This window comes from Ranitomeya variabilis, chromosome 2 (genome assembly GCF_051348905.1).
Source record: "Ranitomeya variabilis isolate aRanVar5 chromosome 2, aRanVar5.hap1, whole genome shotgun sequence".
Taxonomy (NCBI): domain Eukaryota; kingdom Metazoa; phylum Chordata; class Amphibia; order Anura; family Dendrobatidae; genus Ranitomeya; species Ranitomeya variabilis.
The window spans coordinates 644,518,184-644,537,945 of NC_135233.1; the positions used below are offsets into that span (position 1 = coordinate 644,518,184).

The 19,762-nt window shown below is 41.9% G+C and overlaps 1 protein-coding gene across 2 annotated transcripts in view; it reads left to right on the forward strand.

Annotated features, from left to right (window-relative positions):
* The window catches only part of MPC1 (mitochondrial pyruvate carrier 1), a 31,119-nt gene extending 20,553 nt beyond the window's left edge, over positions 1-10,566 (forward strand). The window contains exons 2-3 of one of the 2 annotated variants that reach the window (XM_077289143.1): positions 4,878-5,010; positions 10,168-10,566. In XM_077289143.1, coding sequence (XP_077145258.1) covers positions 4,878-5,010; positions 10,168-10,198 — 164 coding nt within the window. In that variant the 3' untranslated portion in view covers positions 10,199-10,566. Of the gene's footprint in view, positions 1-4,877; positions 5,015-10,167 lie in introns of those variants that run through there. The other variant, XM_077289145.1, reaches the window with a different exon arrangement.
* The last annotated feature ends 9,196 nt before the right edge of the window (positions 10,567-19,762 follow it).

A 19,762-nucleotide genomic window follows, 5' to 3' on the forward strand; every position in this document is an offset into this window, starting at 1 on the left:
TACAGGTAATGAGTGCAGAGTAGGAGGGCTTCTTAAATAGAAACTAACAGGTCTGGGAGAACCAGAATTCTTGGTGGTTGGTAGGTGATCAAATGCTTATTTAATACAATTTAATTAGATAAAAATCATGCAATGTGATCTTCTGCTTTTTAGTTTTAGATTCTGTCTCTTTTAGTGGAAGTGTACCTACTGTGATGCAGCGGTAGGACCATACGCAGTGAATCAGCAGTGACCCAAGCAAGTTCAAACAAAACGTTTATTGTGTTACTTCCCAGAGTCATTTAGCAATACATAGTAAACGGCTTCTTCATCCAGGCCAAAGGAAAATATACAGTGCACGGCTTCTTCACATAGTCCATCAGAAATACACAGTAACCGGCTTTACCTTTGCAGTCCCTACACAGGCCAGACTTGCATTTGTCCAGTTTCCCTGAGGAGACCGCCCGCCGATACCAAGTCTACTCACGCCATGCACCACACGCTATCCTCCGGATGGTAGCCTGGCAACACAAGACAGCCTAGGACGCAGGGTATCAGTTCCTTTTGCCCATGTGTTGCTCTGCAGACAACTTGTCTGTCTGTTTCCAAACCAACACTGTCACACCTCCCCCTCTACTACAGGGCTTTTAATCACTCACTGCTTTACTATTCTAATTACAGCTACACTTTTGTCTGCAGTACGCCCTCATGGCCTCACTACGCTTCCATGCACATTCTGGAGAGCACATACAGCGCCCCCTAGCTGTAACGGGGGTCACTGCCTCACACTACGATAAAAATTACAGACCTCTCCATTCTTTGTAGTTTGGAAAACTTGCAAAATTGGACAAAGTATGAAATACTTTTTTTCCCCGCTGTATTTCAGATAAGGTCACACTAATGCTTTGTAAGATGGTTGTTTTTTTATCTCCCTGTCCTGTGAGTCCCAATATACTGCTGGCCTTAGAAGCTACTGATTGACATTGCATGCTGATATTTAGTCTGTGATCTTCAAATACTCAGTTCCTTACTTACAAGTGACTCTCTTAGGGTACCGTCACACAGTGCCATTTTCATCGCTACGACGGCACGATTCGTGACGTTGCAGCGTCGTATAAGTATCGCTCCAGCGTCGTATACTGCGGTCACACGTTGCAATACACGGCGCTGGAGCGATAATTTCATGACGTATTTGCGATGTAGAAGCCGTTGGTTACTGTGCGCACATCGTATACAACCTGTGTCACACAATGCAATCATGCCGCCACAGCGGGACACTAGACGACAAAAGAAAGTTTCAAACGATCTGCTACGACGTACGATTCTCAGTGTGGATCCGGATCGCAGTAGCGTGTCATACACAGCGATATCGTAAATGCATCGCTGGAACGTCACGAATCGTGCCGTTGTAGCGATCAAAATTGCACTGTGTGACGGTACCCTTAGTATTATCCCTCTAGAACAAATATGTGCCCTGAGATTAGTGCCCAGATGTATAACTTAGCAAATGATGTTCAATGTGAAGTAATGCAAAGTGGATGCTCAAGCATTCAGTGTATCCAATTCAGCTTGTAACTTGGCAACATATTCCATAGACTGCACTGTACTGCATGGTTGTGGTGTCAAGTGCAAACATTAGAAACAACACTTATTCCCATCTTCTATATCACTGATAAATAAGTTGAATCATAGAAGACTCTGCCCTGAACTTTGGGGTATACTACATTACTGGGGGGATCATTTAAATTTATGTCATTCACCACAACTGTCCGGGTATGGTCTTTCAGCCAGTTTTTGATCACAATTACAAACCTTACTTTTTAATCCTATAGACCAGTGTTCCCCCAACCGTTCCCGCCTTGAGACCCACATTCAGCACTGAGGGTCATGTGCCACATCCTGACACCCCTTTCCCATAGTAATCACTTTGAGGCAGTTTACCAAGGTTACCAGCTAACCCCATTCAATATTTGTGCCTCAAGTGCTCTCACCACATTGTCACATCCAGCTCTAAGGACCTCTTCTGACGAATAGTATCAACCTATCTCCAGTTTACCATACTAAAATTATCTCTAAACCCCCAAGGACAGCACATGTGCATCCAGATGTACTTTTTTGGGTTTAGCTATTTAGAAAAGTCTGGAGACCTACTCTTCATATTAGTTCGCTAAACCTAGTGCTAAAATATCAAGCTGGCACAGTCAAAAGCCATATCAAAGTGTTTTTTTTTTTACTACCACCTCAAGCTCTCCCCTTTTGGTTGTTGGACACCTGGTATTTGTCAAACTTGGTGGGCGTGTTTGTCTTCACTGTTTTGTACACGTGGATCTCCCTAGCCACTGACCTAATCCACCACCACCACCTCTTCTTAGGGTACCGTCACACATTGAAATTTCCATCGCTACGACGTTACGATTCGTGACGTTCTAGCGATATCGTTACGATATCGCTGTGTCTGACACGCTACTGCGATCAGGGATCCTGCTGAGAATCGTACATCGTAGCAGATCGTTTGGAACTTTCTTTCGTCGCTTGATCACCCGCTGACATCGCTGGATCGTTGTGTGTGACAGCGATCCAGCGATGTCTTCGCTTGTAACCAGGGTAAACATCGGGTAACTAAGCGCAGGGCCGCGCTCTGCTCTCACTGTACGGCTGCACTCAGAGCAGGAAGCAGACGGCAAGGGACCTGAAGGACACCGACGGGTGAGTATGTACTGTTTGTTTTTTTACGTTTACGCTGGTAACCAGGGTAAACATCGGGTTACTAAGCGCGGCCCTACGCTTAGTTACCCGATGTTTACCCTGGTTACCCGGGGACTTCGACATCGCTCCAGCGCCGTGATTGCAACGTGTGACCGCAGTCTACGACGCTGGAGCGATGATCATACGACGCTGCGACGTCACGAATCGTGCCGTCGCAGCGATGAAAATTTCAATGTGTGACGGTACCCTTAGTTCAAGTATTCTGTCTCTCCTTCTAGAATTTTCTGCCCCTGAAAAGCAATTCTCCTGCACTCTAGAAACCAAAATCATTCTACTCTACACCAAGATATTAAAAGCAATCTGTCAGTAGGATCTACCCTCCTAAGCGGTCTACATGGGAATGCAGGTCATAGAAAGTGTAATAAACCTATGCCATAATATCTGCCATTCGATGTCTTAAGAAAAATGTGGCTTTCTCTGGAATATGTGAATGAGCTGTTAAGATCTATGATCCAGTCATAGATCTCCCTGAGAATCTGCCTCCAGTACATATTTTAAATGAAAGGGGAAGTTACCAGTGTGATGGAGAGCAGACTGTCAGTCATTATGTCTCACACTGGTAACACCCTCTTTAATGTAAAATAATCTCTGGAGAAAGATTCTCATCATAAATCTAAATCGCTCATTTACATGTAAGAAAAACATGAGCTTCTCTGGACTAAGACATCGGATATCTCTTATATCAAGGTATCGTAGGTTTTTTGTTTATTAATAATTCCGCTTCCTGTGACCTGCATGCCTATATAGACGGCTTAGGAGGATTCATCCTACTAATAGTCTCTTTGAGCGAGGATTCCTAGGAATAATCTTTTCCTGATAATTACAAAATATAAACAGGTTTTTGATCACCCTACAAACATGCACAAAGCTTATTTGCTTGGTGAAATTATCTTTTTTTTAATTTTGCACCCAAAAAATCTTTTTTCTCGGCATCATATAGTCCTGCCCTGCCAGGAACAAAACCAATCTATGCGCACTGAGCGATATATTACACATCGTTCAGTGCCACTGGTTAGCTAGTATAAATAGGTCCTCTTTAAGGTCCTTCACCAAAAATTACACCTTTTTTTTTTTTTTTTTTTTTTTTTTTAAAACATACTACTGGTAATAGAAAAACTAAATTTTAAATATAATATATTCTTAATATATTGTTAATAAATTAGCAAGGAAATGGCTTTTATTAATATGGGGAAAATATACAAATTAGTGTTCTATGCTAATCTGACTATAAGTAAAAAAAGTTGCGCCATTTCTTAATATACCTAGTGGCGCTATGTCACTCAGAGCATATACCACCTTCAGTGTTGTGTAGTGAGTGTGCGTTGCTCCTTGGTCCATACTACTACTTTATTACAAGACTTTTCCCTGCCTGTCTGCAGCTTCACCTATCTATCATTGTCACACTGGTTTTCTGTGCTGATCGGAGTGAAAACGCTCCTTCCTAAGCAAAGACCAGTGTGATGGATAATGAACTTACTGACAGGCGGGAACAACTGTACCATAGATATTGCTTCTGGATCGGCGGTGATTGGTCTTCTTAGCAAGTCCCTGGGAGCTACGTGTATGGTAACATATCCTCCATAGCCTGCTTTGCTGAGATGTCAGCCGCAGACCGGGTATGGATTGCATAGGGAGCATCAGCGGACTCTCCTGCCTCCATCATTGCTTTCAACTGTATTGGCATCTAGGATGCTTATAGTAGTTGAAAGTGCGATTCCGGACTAGCCAAATATACTCAAGGGACCCACCTATCATCGCGGGCTAAATATACTCCCCTTGCAGGCCAGATTTGGCCCATGGGCCAGAATTTGACATGCATTAGAGACCTCATCCGCATCCATCAAAGGAAGGCCGTCTGAACGTCAAGTCTTACAGAAGATGCTGAGGCTGGACCTTAACTGCTCATTGGGTTACCGAACAGTCATTCACATATGACGTTGGAGGATGAAGAGGTAGGTCTAGCACCTAACGGTTAATAAAAACCGATTGGGAAGCCCATTGTATTATGTCCGGGTGTATTTTTCCTAGCTGTGTTTACCTGTTTTGAAATATAGAAATCTATTTCTGTAAGAAAATGTTAGTGCATTTTTTATGCTAGTGATACCTTTTTTTTTTTTTTTTGTCTTTATTAGCCCTCACTTGCTATTCATTGCTGTTCATGCGGTTTGCCTACAAAGTGCAGCCCCGAAACTGGTTATTGTTTGCATGTCATTTTACCAATGAGGGTGCACAACTTGTTCAAGGATCTCGGCTGATCAAGTACAAGTAAGTTCACTTCTCAACAGAAGAGCTTTGTTTTCTTGCACAATGACAAAAATAAATGTGTGTGTGTGTGTGTGTGTGTGTGTGTGTGTGTGTGTGTGTGTGTGTGTGTGTGTGTGTGTGTGTGTATAATTATTATTTTTTTTTATTAAACATAGAGGATAAAATAAGTATTGAACACATCACCAATTTTCTAAGTAATTATATTTCTAAAGGTGGTATTGACATGAAATTCTCACCAGATGTCGATAGCAACCCATCCAATGCACACAGGCAAAGAAGTCAAACCATAGATGTCCATAAAGTTGTGTGTAATGAGATATGGCACAGGGAAAAAGTATTGAACACATGATGAAACACAGCGCACAAATCCATGGAAAGGCATGACTCCAGCTGAAATGTATCAGTAATTAGGAAACAATACTGCCACTTAGTGAAAAATATCAGCTGGTTCAACTGAAGATGGCCTATGAAAGGTGTCTCATTACCTAGGTACCACACATAAAACATGATGGATAAAACCAGTAAGCTGTCTCAAGACCTTTGCAGACAGAGGAGTGAAAAGAATTAACAGAAGAGATGTTCAAGAGTCAAGGACCATCTGTGGAGAGCTACTGAAAGATCTGAAATAGGCAGGTACAATTGTTTCAAAGAACACCATATGTAATGCACTCAAACTTCATAGCCTGTATGCACGCTCACCATGCAATACTCAATTACTGAACAAAAGCATGTTCAAGGGTATTTAAAGTTTGCACAACAACATTTGAACAAGCCTGTGGAATACTGTGAGAATATAATCTTGTCAGATGAGACCAAACTTGAACTCTTTGAATTCAATATTACATACCATGTTTGAAGGACAAAAGCCACTGCATATCTCCCCAAAACACCATACCAACATTGAAGTTTGGAGGTGGGAACATTATGGTGCAGGGCTGTTCAGCAAACGGCACTGGCACACTTCATATAATTGAAGGAAAGGCGAATGGTCAAATGTACCGAGACGTACTTGATAAAACTCTGCCATCTACCAGGATGATGGTGAAATGGGGGTTTACATTTCAGCAAGAAAATGATCCCAAACACACAGCCAAGGAAACTCTCTCAATTGGTTTCAGAGAATGGCCCAGCCAATCACCTGACTTGAATCCAATAAAAAAATTTATGGAAGGAATTAAAGCTCTGCGTTTATAGGAATCCACGGCACCTTACGGATTTGAATAGGGTTTTGTGTGGAAGAATGAGCCAAAATCACACCTGAGCAATGCTTGCAACTAGTTTCTCCATACAGGAGGCGTCTTGAAGATGTCATCACGAACAAAGGCTTTTCATACAAAGTATTACATTTCGGTAAGCATGTTCTATACTTTTTTCCCTGTGTCATCTCATTATGTGTGGATTGGATGGGTTGTTACTGACATCTAGTCAAATAAAAATATATTTAGAAAATTGGTGACATGTTGGCACATATTTGGACTAGAAAACAGGCTATAAGTCAATAACCTGCATTTTCTAACCGGTTTCTGTGTATCCATTTCTATCTCCTTTCTCCTCTTTCCCCCTACATAGACTTCTATATGCAACAACTCTAATACAATGCTTCAGTGAGCTGAAAACCTGAATCAAAATGGGCCGTTTGAAAGATCTGGGGGGAGGGCATCTTTATTAACCCATTCCCAGCATATGACATATCGGTAGATCGTATTTAGCAGTGATTTGCGGCCATATGACGTATCTGTACGTCATTGGCTTTTGGAGGGGCTCAGGAACACTGCCAAACACGATCACCCCCCCCCCCCAGGAGCTCTGCATAAGTCTAGCTGAGCTTTGTCTGTCACAGCCAGGTCGGTGCCTGCACTGCCCCCAGCTGTTTAACCCTTGTATGCCAAGATCAATAGTGATCTCCTAGCCTTTTAAATGCTGCGAGGGAAGGTTCCCGACCTTAGACGTATGGACATGTCCTGGAGACTGCGGGCACAAGAGCTGTACCCACACGATCAGTGCTGGGTGTTCAGCTAACATGACGGCTAACCTCCGACACTCACAGCCAGGAGCGGTTTTCCTGTAAATCTCTGAAATATGTAATTCAGACAGAACCTCTTGCAGGAGATTCACTATAATGAGGCAGATGGAGACACTGTGAATGCAGTCTGGCTCATGATCTGGCGATGTCAGTCTTTTTGGGCACAACAGTTTTGTACAGTACTGAAAAGGACAATGCTGAGCACAGGCCAGACGGAGTCCTTAATAACTCTGATGCTTCATTATAGTGAATGGATCCCTCTTTTTGTTTGTTTGTTTTTTTTCTTTTTCTTTTTTTGCCAAAATCGGACTAATAAAACAAAATCACAGCATGTTGTGATTGTTCTCATATATCGAACAAAACTCTCCGATTTAAAGTCAAGGGGTGCGAGAAAAAATTGCACGGCACTTGGACCATGCGAGTGCTGTCCGATTTTTACACACCCACTATGTATTTGAAAGCCCGACATTTCATCAGCGGCGTACAGTAAAATCACAACATGATACGACAGTATAGAATAGATAAATTACATACTGTGTACACACATAGAATAGATAGATATTGCAGCAGCAGCAGCTGTAAATACACATAACATCCAGACTTAAAGCCCTTTAAGGGTGGTTACCTTCTCTGGTTCACACAGGAAATATTATATTGAATAAATCTGTTATACTGTGGGGGGCAAAAACCTGAATGACAGTATATAAACAAAAGGGGAGAAAATATTGCGTTGCAATAATTAAATTAAATTTGCTCTCCAGTTGATGGGGCACGATAACTTATAGTTTATCACAAGTTATTAGATTGTCTAACATCTGTGCTGAAATCGCAGATGTCAATAAAGATATCACTGGAATATTGCGGTTGACCGGCACTTTTGTGTGTTTTTAATAATAGTAAAACAAAAAATTTACATCATTTGTCATTAAAAGTTATGTTTTATTAGTTCTTCTTCACTCCAATTAGATTAGTCAGTGAAAAATTTAAAATTTATTCTTTTTGGAGAAATTGCAAATATTAGTTCCCTGTGAAATTATAATGTTTCGGCGCACTACAACGTACTGAGCACTAGAATAGCAGATTTGCAATGTTTATTTAGCAACAAGTAGTTTGTAAAATGGGGTCACGTGTGCCTAATAAAAAAAAAACAAAAAAAAAACACAACATAAGCTCTGCAAACACGTCATGGTGTCCCCTATCTATTCCAGACAATTTGGCGCTCCAAAGCTCAAATGGCACTTCTTCCCTTAGAAGCTCTGCCGTGCGCCCAAACAGTAATTTTTCACTACATATGGGGTATCTGTACGCAGGAGAAAAAGAACCATATTATTTGGTGTGCAATTTCTCCTGTTACCCTTGCCTTGTGAAAATTTTAAATTTGCTTTAATCTCTGTAAAGCATCTAAAGGGTTAATAAACTTCTTGAATGCGGTTTCGAGCACTTTAAGGTTTGCAGTTTTTAAAACTGTCATTTGGGATACTTTCTGTCATAGGCCCCTCAGTCACTTCAACTGTGATGTGCCTCCCAACCCCCCACAAAAAAAATTGTTTTTATAAAAAAAAATTGTTGTAAAATGAAAAATGCTTTGCTGATTAACTTTTAACCCTTAACTTCCTAACAAACTGTTTAAAAATAAAAACTGCTGATGTAAAGTAGACATGAGGTAAATGTTTATTAATGATTTCATGTAGTCTAGTTTAAGGGCATAAAAATTCAATGTTTGACATTTTCTATTTTTTTTTTGTCATTTTTGATATTTTCATAAACAAGCGGTAATCCTATTGGCAAAAAATGTTCTGCTAATCCTGAAGTGCAATATGTCACGAAAAAACACTCTCAATCAGTGGCAGCCGTTGAAGCGTAAAAGAGTTATTACCGCGTAAAAGAGTTATTACCACATAAAGTAACAGTGGTTAGAATGGTAAAAACTGGCCTGGTCATGAAGGTGAAACAGGCTTAGGGAGTAAATGGGTTAAGATATATTAAATCAATATTACAAGAAAAGATATTTTAACAAAAGAAAACAAAAATATTTCCCAGGATACATTTTAGAATTGAATGGTCATGAGTTGGGCAGTGAATGATGTATATAGCATTAGAATTGATTCAACATATGTTATTTTAGGAATGTTAGCTGTTACTATTAAAGGGAACCTGTCACCATGTTTTTGGAAGATGGGATAAAAATAGCGTTAAATAGGGGCAGAGGTGGGCGTTACATTAGTGTGTTTGTTATGCGTTTATTACCCACCTAAGTTGCCGAAATACCTTTGCAAAGTCTCCGTTTTCGCCTGTCAATCAGGCTAGTCTGGTCAGATGGGCGTTGTCTTCCCCCAGATTTTGCGTAGTTTTCCGTTGGTGGCGTAGTGGTGTGCGCATGCCCAAGGTCCCGAATCCTCTGCCAGGGGATTTCAAAGAGCGCGGTGTCCGTTATTGCATTGGTGATCGGTGGGCGCGGCCATCTTCCTTTGGCCGCGCGTGCGCAGAAGCGGCGCTCTGCTGGCCGCGGCATCAGGAAAATGGCCGCGGGATGCCGCGCGTGCGCAGATGGATATCGCGGCGGCCATTTTCCTGAAGCCGCGGCCAGCAGAGCGCCGCGGCAAGCAGAGCGCCGCTTCTGCGCACGCGCGGCCAAAGGAAGATGGCCGCGCCCACCGATCACCAATGCAATAACGGACACCGCGCTCTTTGAAATCCCCTGGCAGAGGATTCGGGACCTTGGGCATGCGCACACCACTACGCCACCAACGGAAAACTAAACAAGATCTGGGGGAAGACACCACGCCCATCTGACCAGACTAGCCTGATTGACAGGCGAAAACGGAGACTTTGCAAAGGTATTTCGGCAACTTAGGTGGGTAATAAACGCATAACAAACACACTAATGTAACGCCCACCTCTGCCCCTATTTAACGCTATTTTTATCCCATCTTCCAAAAACGTGGTGACAGGTTCCCTTTAACTGTAGCATCCACTACATGTGTACATGTAGTCTATGATGCCCTGTTTGGTGCTATAAACATGCCTGTGCCCTTTTATTGTGCATGATTTTTTCCAACCCTTTTGAATTTTTTTTACTTTTCGTAACATCAATCCTTTTTTTTTTTTTTTTTTTTTTTTTTTTTTTATTCTAGAATGTCAAAAAAGGCAACAGAACAAAAATGAACAGCTTGTCTTCATCCTTGAATACCTCCAACCGAACAATAGGATCTTGCCAACAGTTTATTTGCACTGTGCATAATTTCTAATACTTTAGAACTCAACATCTACCACTACACCTTTAAAATAGTAGTTTTTATTTATAGTAATATGTGCTCTTTAGTATAATCATGCACACACTGGTTTTCTGTACTTGTTGACAAAGATTCAGGCTAGGTTTGGAGAGAACAGATTGGTGCTTGAATTTTAATTCAGCGATATTCAGAAACTAAAGCAATCTTACTAATGAAGTTGAAGCCTTTATAAATAGTTCAGGGTATTCATATTATGTTATGAAGTTTTAAGTGAACATTAATAAAAAATATAAAAATCTTTCTATGACTGCTTAATGTGTTTTTTTGTTATACCACTCGTTTCCCCTCTCTTTCGGGCGCTTTGAAAGTTTGTAGCATTGGAAAAGTTGTAGATATCTTGCAGTCTTAACACTAAAGGTAAAACAAACCGACTAATAACAGATAACCTGCATATACAAACTTTTATTTTTTTTTTATTAACTTTGCTACCAAAAATAGATAACCATGTCTGTTGTTTTTTTTTCTAAATAGGTTGACCACTACTCATACAACTCCTTCTCAATATCTGTTTATTATTATTAATTTATATAGCACCATTAATTCCATGGTGCTGTACGAGAGGGGGTTACATACAAAGTTATAGATATCGTTTATAGTAAACAAATTATACCAATTTTATAGATATGGTTTACCGTAAGCAAATTTATGATGACACTTTACCAGATGAGTCTGGTACCCTTACAAAATAATAATCTCTATACTTTCCTCCAACGTGGGAGCTGTTACATAATCATTGAGAAACAGTTGTCCAAGTAGTAGACAACCCTTTAAAAAATTCACTTTTGCACTAAAATATTAAGAGGCTTTTCAAGCCTTTATAAAGGGGGGAAAAAGGACCTTTCTGTACCTTTTGTGTCTAAATGTTCACAAGATAATTCCTCTGTAGGTCAGAAGTGGTGCTTTTCATTATCTTGTGCAGTGGATTTGGTGGCCAATGTAAGGGAATACTGTCTGTTCTCACACAACTTCTATCCATGCATTATATACACCAGGGGTGGGCAATTAATTTTTCCCTTCACCATGACTGCATCGTACCGAGAGAGTATCCACCCCAAAAAACAGGAAACCTACCAAAATAAAAGGGGTGTACCTCTCCACTTCCTGGTAATAGTGCAGACCTGGCAGCTAGAGTCCTGGTCCTGACAGCCGGAGGGCACTTATCTCCAGAGGACCTCTCTATCCGGAGCACCTGTTCTGATTCTAGCGGACTGCTTCCGGATTCAGAAGGCTGGTCCAAGAGGAGCAAGATGTGCTGTGTGCGCAAATTTAAAAATGGAGCCAGATTGAATGAGGGCGCATGCGTGGGCCCGGCAGCTTCTGGGTCGGAGGGAAGGCATGGTTGATGACGAATGAATTTACCCGCCACTTCTAGGTTTGGAATATGGGACTGCAGGCAAGCGCTTAGAATCTTTAAAGAAAACCAGGCAGCATGATGCAATAGTTCAGAGGTGAGGGTGAGTTTTCTTTTAAACACATGCTGATTGGTGTTACCAGTTTCTGGATAGGCCCAAGAAAGCAGTGAGCAAGACAAAAAAACAAGGAATGTCTTGTGCAGAGAATCATTGTCAAAATCCTATGCTAAAAAAAACTTTGCCGTTCTTGTATAGAAAAAATAGTAATTGAGGAATCTCCTTCACATTTTAGGAAATTAAAAGTTTGGCTAGGTTAAGCGTACAGTAAAAAGAGAAATTGGGCATACCAGAGGCCCTTCCACCTGCGGATACACAGCATACACAATCTGAAGTTGGGTCAGAGAAAGAGGAATCCTGGGAAATTGACTCGGGACAGCTCAGAATAATCTCATTTGATGGTGAATATAGTCAACCATGTTTTCTGGTGAAAAACAGGGAAACTACTAAAAATTATCAGGTCTGCTATCAGTGTAGAGACCCTGAAAAAGCGTACATCTGTGCAAGATTCCATGTTTAGTAACCTGGAGGAGCACAAACATCAGGTGTTTCCAGTGCATACGAATTCATTTTTCCAGATCAAAAAAGAATGGAAGAGACCAGTTAAGGCTACTTTCACATTTCCCTCGGTAGTCGCCCATCACAAAGCGTCAGCGCGACGTACCGACGGAAGTGTATGCTTTCACATTTCCGTCTGCAGTCCCGGGCAGGAAAGAGACAGAGTGAGATTTCCTGCTGGGCATGCGCAGATGGAAAAACAGGATGCCACGCACAGAAAAATGTTCCCTTAAACGTTTTTTCCAGACGAAGGGCTGCCAAAATCCAACGCAACCAGTGCATGACAGACGCAACGTGTGGCCATACGTCGCGATCCGTCGGCAATACAAGTCTATGGGAAAAAAACGCATCCTGCCGGCAAATTTGCAGGATGCGTTTTTTCCTAAAATGACACATTGTGACGGATACAAAACAACGTAAGTGTGAAAGTAGCCTTAGAAGGTTTTGATTCCTAGTACCCTTTAAAAAGAAAAAAAAAAAAAAGAAGATCCTAAAAATTGATATTGCCAGGTTTTCTAAAAGTGTGGCCCTTCACTTTTGAGCTGATGCCGGTTCATTTAAGCCAAATATAGCCGCTACTTGTATGGCCACATCCCTGATTAAATGGCTTCAAGAGTTGGATTCCCAGATAAGGAATTGTCTATTCAAAAAGCAGCTGACTTTCTACCAGCCACATCAGTGGAAAATGTTAGATCAGTTGCCCAGGCCTGTTGTCTTTCAGACTCTGCTGACCAATTTTCAAGCCAGAGGACTCTGTGCAGAATTCCAGTAAAAATGAAACTGTGCCATTCCTTGCCATGGTGAATATTTGGTATGGTCCTTGATGAGGTCCTTGAGAAGGCCGAAGATGAAAAAGGGAATTAGACCTACCGGTAATTCGGTTTCCAGGTAGTCCCTCAGGACAGCACCATGGAGGACGTCATTCCTTGACCTATAGCGGGACAGGATCATAGAGAGGTTAAAAGGACCCTCCCACCTCCACCCTCCAGTGTTTTTTCAAAGTACCACAGAAGGATGGAAATAAATAGTCTAAACATACCCTTACAAACATGTCTGTAATAACCATTTAACGGCTTCATCTTAATTTCGAGCCATGGTGACCCAAAGGACGAACGATCTGCCGGTAGATTAATCCCGTACAAGCCTAAAAAGAGAAACATAAGGGAGGGAACTAAGGGTGCTGTCCTGAGGGACTACCTGGAAACCGAATTACCGGTAGGTCGAATTCCTTTTTTCCATTACGTCCCTCAGGACAGCACCATGGAGAATACCATAGAAACTCTTCCAGGGTGGGTACAGAAGCCCAGGAATCAAAGTCCCAGGCAAAAACCAGACTAGATATATAAATGATCTGAAGGATCAGAAAAACTATAGATATCTAAAGAGATCCGCAAAGAAAATCACCGTAGTGAGTGTCTGCTATACATCTATAATGGCCGATTTCAGTATGAATGTGGTAAATGAAATAAGCATCAGAAGCAGAGAGTGAGATACACCCATTGTACTCCAATACCAATAATGAACCAAGCAAGTTATTTATTGTGATAGAGATATCGCAGCCCCAGAATAGGGTTAGAAAACCTTATTGCCCAGCAAAATATAGTGAAAGTCACAGCCACCAAACAATGAGGACTGTACCGACCAATAAGCTGCATGTGCTTATAACTCAGGACTGTTCCTTCATCGGACCTTCTGGGTTCAGGTTAAGCCTTGGTTACAGACCAGCTTAACGTACTACAAGGAGACCTGCAGGACAGAGGTCCTGGACTGGGAAAGATCAAACCAATAACAGTTAGTACATGGATAATGGCAGAGCATTGGGATGTACACACATTACTCATCCAGGAGATCACGTCTATTCCAAATCCTTAGATGTCTAAACCCAAGTAAGGGTTGGATATTATTGAAACTAAGGAATACACCATCCGGCAGGTAATATCTCCTGTCATTACCAATGTCGGGCTTCTCATTAGAAGCGCTGAAAGAGAAACGTGGATCATCACTCCTGTTTTACTGATGTTAGACACAGGGAGTCTGGACTCTGAATCAATGAAGGTGGTGGTGGTGGTGCTAGTAAAAAATCTTCCTACACTTGAAATTATTCGAAACTGCATTTATACGAGTCATTAGTCCAGACATTATAAGTATGTCAACTTATTTGTCCATATATGCATATTACGCTCATACATATCCCAAGAGGCAATCTTCTCAGGGATCTTTATACACTCAGACTGCCATTGTGGGAGTAACCATATTCCATGGCTAGAGACAAGTAGGTTTCTTCCTCATCACAGCGGGAGATTATCTACTGTGAGGCAGTGAGACTATGGGGTCTTAACAGTAAGGCCATGTGCACACGTTCAGGATTTTTAGCGTTTTTTTCGCGTTTTTTCGCTATAAAAACGTGATAAAAACGCAAAAAAAAAGCTAACATATGCCTCCTATTATTTACAGTGTATTCCGCATTTTTTGTGCAAATGTTGCGATTTTTTCCGCGAAAAAAATCGCATCGCGGAAAAAAAAGCAACATGTTCATTAAAAATGCGGAATTGCAGGGATTCCGCACACCTAGGAGTCCATTGATCTGCTTACTTCCCGCACGGGGCTGTGCCCACCATGCGGGAAGTAAGCAGATTATGTGCGGTTGGTACCCAGGGTGGAGGAGAGGAGACTCTCCTCCACGCACTGGGCACCATATAATTGGTCAAAAAATAAGAATTAAAATAAAAAATAGTCCTATACTCACCATCGATGTCCCCCGCAGTGTTCCCGCCTCACCGCTGCACGCTGCCGTTCGGTTCCTGTAGCTGGTGTGCGGTGAAGGACCCTGCCGATGACGTCACGGTCCTGTGATTGGTCGAGACCGGTCATGTGACCGCGACGTCATGGAAGGTCCTGCGCGCACACCATCTATACGGAACGGACGCCGGTGAGGAGATCAGCTGTCTGCGGGTGAGTATAAGCATTTTTTTTATTTTTTTTATTATTTTTAAACATTCTATCTTTTACTATAGATGCTGCAAAAGCAGCATCTATAGTAAAAAGTTGGTCACACTTGTCAAACAGTATGTTTGACAAGTGTGACCAACCTGTCAGTCAGTTTTCCAAGCGATGCTACAGATCGCTTGGAAAACTTTAGCATTCTGCAAGCTAATTACGCTTGCAGAATGCTAAAAAAACGTGAAAAAAACGGAAAAAAAACGCAAAAAAAAAAATGCGGATTTCTTGCAGAAAATTTCCGGTTTTCTTCAGGAAATTTCTGCAAGAAATCCGGACGTGTGCACATACCCTAAGAGCCCTGGATACAGTTTCATTTATCTTAGTAGCCGAGACTGCTGTAAGAGCCGTATGAGCTGTATGGGATCCTCTGTCACACGACACAGTGCTGCTGCTTCACCACAAGGTACAAAAGGCAGTGCTGATGTCCCTGGTAAACACAACGCAACAGACTTATGGGACAAGAATCTGTCTGATTGACGAATGTGGAGTTTGGGAAGGATTAATAATAATAACAACAATAATAAACTTTATATAGCGTCAACATATTCCACAGCGCTTTACAGTTTGACAGTTTCAAACAAAACAGTCATAAGTAACAACCATATAATAATTAAAGCAAAATAAAACGACCCTGCTCGTGAGAGCTCACAATCTACAATGAGGTGGGGAAGATACAATGTACAAGTGGGTATTAACAATGTTGTATTTACAATGATGGCACAGCCATCTTCAGGGGGTGGGGATAGATGGAGATAGTGAATGGGCTACACAAACAAACATAAAATGACTGACTAGGGAACGTGATAGGCCACTCCGAACAAATGTGCCCTGAGGGAGCGCCCAAAACTATGCAAATTGTAGATGGTCCCAATATCCTAGGGCAAAGCATTCCAAGGAGGAAGGAATCCTTCCTTTCAACTCGTGGGATTTTTCCGCTCCCAGGACAGTAGTATGTCCTTTTATAGGAAATAGGATGTACCAAAATGACGTATGTCATCTTTTAAAGCCAATTATGTAATAGACTTGCCTTTAGCACTCAAGGTAGAACCTACCTGAGAGATCTGTTCCAAACAGAAGAAATGCAAATTTTACTAAGCCAATTCAAGCATATCTGTTTGCTTGACTAAGCCCTGTTGTAAAGAATGAAGTAACAAAAGCTGGATCTGGGTCCAAAACACAAGGACTCTATATCCAGAGTTGAGGCCCAAGAGAAAAACATGAAGTGGTAGGCCGATGATACAATGTGTAGCCACACAAGGCACCAGACAGAAGGTCTAACCCAGTGGTTCACCGCCAGAGGCGAAAAAAGCACCACGCCCGACACACTAATGATACCCCCTGAGGCACAGGGCACCGAAACCCTATGATGCAATATGATGCATATAGGAACTATGAAGCAATATAATGCAATATGATGTCCAAAGGCACTATTTAGTAATCTGATTCAATACAATGCAATATGATGCAAAGTCACTATGAAGCGCTATGATGCATATAGCAACTATGAAGAAATATGCACAAAGGCAATCTGAAGCACTATGATGCATACAGGAACAATGAAGCAATATGATGCATATAGGAATAATGAAGCAGTATGATGCATGAAGTAACTATGAAGCGCTATGGTGCATATAGGAACAATGAAACACTATGATGCATATAGGAACTATGAAGCAATATGATGCATGAAGTAACTATGAAGCACTATGGTGCATATAGGAACCATGAAGCAATATGCTGTAATATAATACACAAAGGCAATATGAAGCGCTATGATGCGTATAGGAACCATGAAGCAATATGCTGTAATATAATGCACAGAGGCAATATGAAGCGCTATTATACACAAAGGCAATATGAGCACTATGATGCATATAGGAACCGTGATGCAATATGATGCAGAAAGGCAATATGAAGCACTCTGATGCATAAAGGAACCATGAAGCAATATGATGCACAAAGTAACTATGAAGCGCTATGATGCGTATAGGAACCATGAAGCAATATGCTGTAATATAATGCACAAAGGCAATATGAAGCGCTATGATGCGTATGGGAACCATGAAGCAATATGCTGTAATCTAATGCACAAAGGCAATATGAAGAGCTATGATGCATATAGGAACCATGAAGCAATATGCTGTAATCTAATGCACAAAGGCAATATGAAGCACTATGATGCGTATAGGAACCATGAAGCAATATGCTGTAATATAATGCATAGAGGCAATATGAAGCGCTATGATGCATATAGGAACCATGAAGCAATATGCTGTAATATAATGCACAGAGGCAATATGAAGCGCTATGATGCGTATAGGAACCATGAAACAATATGATACACAAAGGCAATAAAAGCACTATGATGCATATAGGAACCGTGATGCAATATGATGCAGAAAGGCAATATGAAGCACTCTGATGCATAAAGGAACCATGAAGCAATATGATGCACGAAGTAACTATGAAACAGTATGATGCCGTATGAAGCCACAGAGGCAATCAATATGTTGCATAGATGTACTATGATGCAGTATCATGCACAGAGACACTCCATATGATGCATAAAATCAGTATGATGCAGTATTATGCACGGAGTCACTCAATATGATGCCTAGAAGCAGTATGATGCAAAGAGATGCACAGAGAGACTAGGCCATGCTTGAAGGTGCCAAACAAGAGACCAGACTTACACTTTTAAGCAAAAGAGCAATCTATCAGAGTTCCAGATAAATGTCCACTCTGAACAGTACATCTCATTTGTCAGACTGACTGCACCCGAAGGAGCTAATTAATGAGCCGCAGCTGGAGGGCAGTCTTCATGGAGACAATGTGCTGAATTAACACCTTGTGTCCTCCTATGGACGGAGTAGTTAAGTTGCAAAGAAAAGTGAAACACTTGTTTATTGAACCAGAAAATGGAAAGCATGCTTCCAAAAAAATCACTCTGAAGCCCAATCATAAGGCTCTGTGCAGACAAAACCTGCAACTAACTGAAGTCCAGTCATGAGATGTAGCCTGGACATATGGCTCTACCATAGCCTAGAGGTCCAAGGCCTAGCTGCAAATGGGTTCCAGGTACAGCTTTGGCACAAAGGCATGAGACTAGAGTCAGCCCAGAGGCCCAGGCCATCAATGCAACATTTAAACCATGCACTCACCTGTGCTGGCTCCATACCTGCTAGAAGACGGGGAGCTGGTAACGCCGAGAGCCTACCATGGAAGGAAGCGGCGTCCCGTCAGGAATATCGCATTACTGTCAATGATTTCTCCACCTGTGCCCCCTTCTGTGTTCCATCGTGGAACGCATGCCAATCCTATGTGCCGGCGCTCGTCTCTGATGTCACCGGAAGCGCAACGGCCTTCTCCACCACACAACTTTCGGACGTAGTGGTGTTTTGACGGTCGGCGTCCGAGCTGAGAGCCCCCCACCGGGTGGAAGCGGCTCTACCCAGGAGCCCGTCCGCTCGACTGGTCTCTGGGGCTGAGGGACTCCCCACCGGGGAGTTTCCACCCTGGGCTACTTGACAGGGGGGAAGGATTGGACCTGCCGCACGATCCCCCTAAGCCCATTGCACAGGCTGACTGTTGGCTGAGGAACCTCTCAAAGAGGAGTCTATCTTCGCTCTAGGAGCAACCTCTCATACAACCGTCCCCTGTAGGGACAGGAAAAACACTGGAGGGTGGAGGTGGGAGGGTCCTTTTAACCTCTCTATGATCCTGTCCCGCTATAGGTCAAGGAATGACGTCCTCCATGGTGCTGTCCTGAGGGACGTAATGGAAAAGGAATTTTCCCCCACCCATTCATAGATATTAAAAAACCTTTTGGGGTTCATCAACCAAAGGAAGAAGGCAGTGGAAGTGCTCAACGATCCTGGGGAAGAGAACGGTCAAACTAAGGGATTCCTATTTAATAAGGCCATTGCCTATAAAGGAGGACTCAAATAACAATGACGTAAGACTTTCAGTAGGTGGAAGATTAAAAATGTTTTATCAAAGGACTTTGCTTCCTACTACCCAATGGGTAGTATGACAAACACAAAACCCAGTTGCATTTTATATGCGTGAGGGGGATATCACTTAATTGTGGTCCACCCTCAACAATACTAACCCCAACTCCAAACACACGCACAGTAGATAGGAGGACATGGAGTACATAGGATCATAAAAATTCATTTATCCATATCAAACTATATAAAACACTTACAGTATAGAAGACACATTCAGGAATAGACATAGGTTTTGAGGTCACTGTCTTTAGGGCTATAATTTTGCACATATCGCACAGTACCAAAATCAAGTGGGTTTAATAGTGTTATGATAATGCACAACTATAGGACAGGAGCCACTTACAGTGGGGCAAAAAAGTATTTAGTCAGTCAGCAATAGTGCAAGTTCCACCACTTAAAAAGATGAGAGGCGTCTGTAATTTACATCATAGGTAGACCTCAACTATGGGAGACAAACTG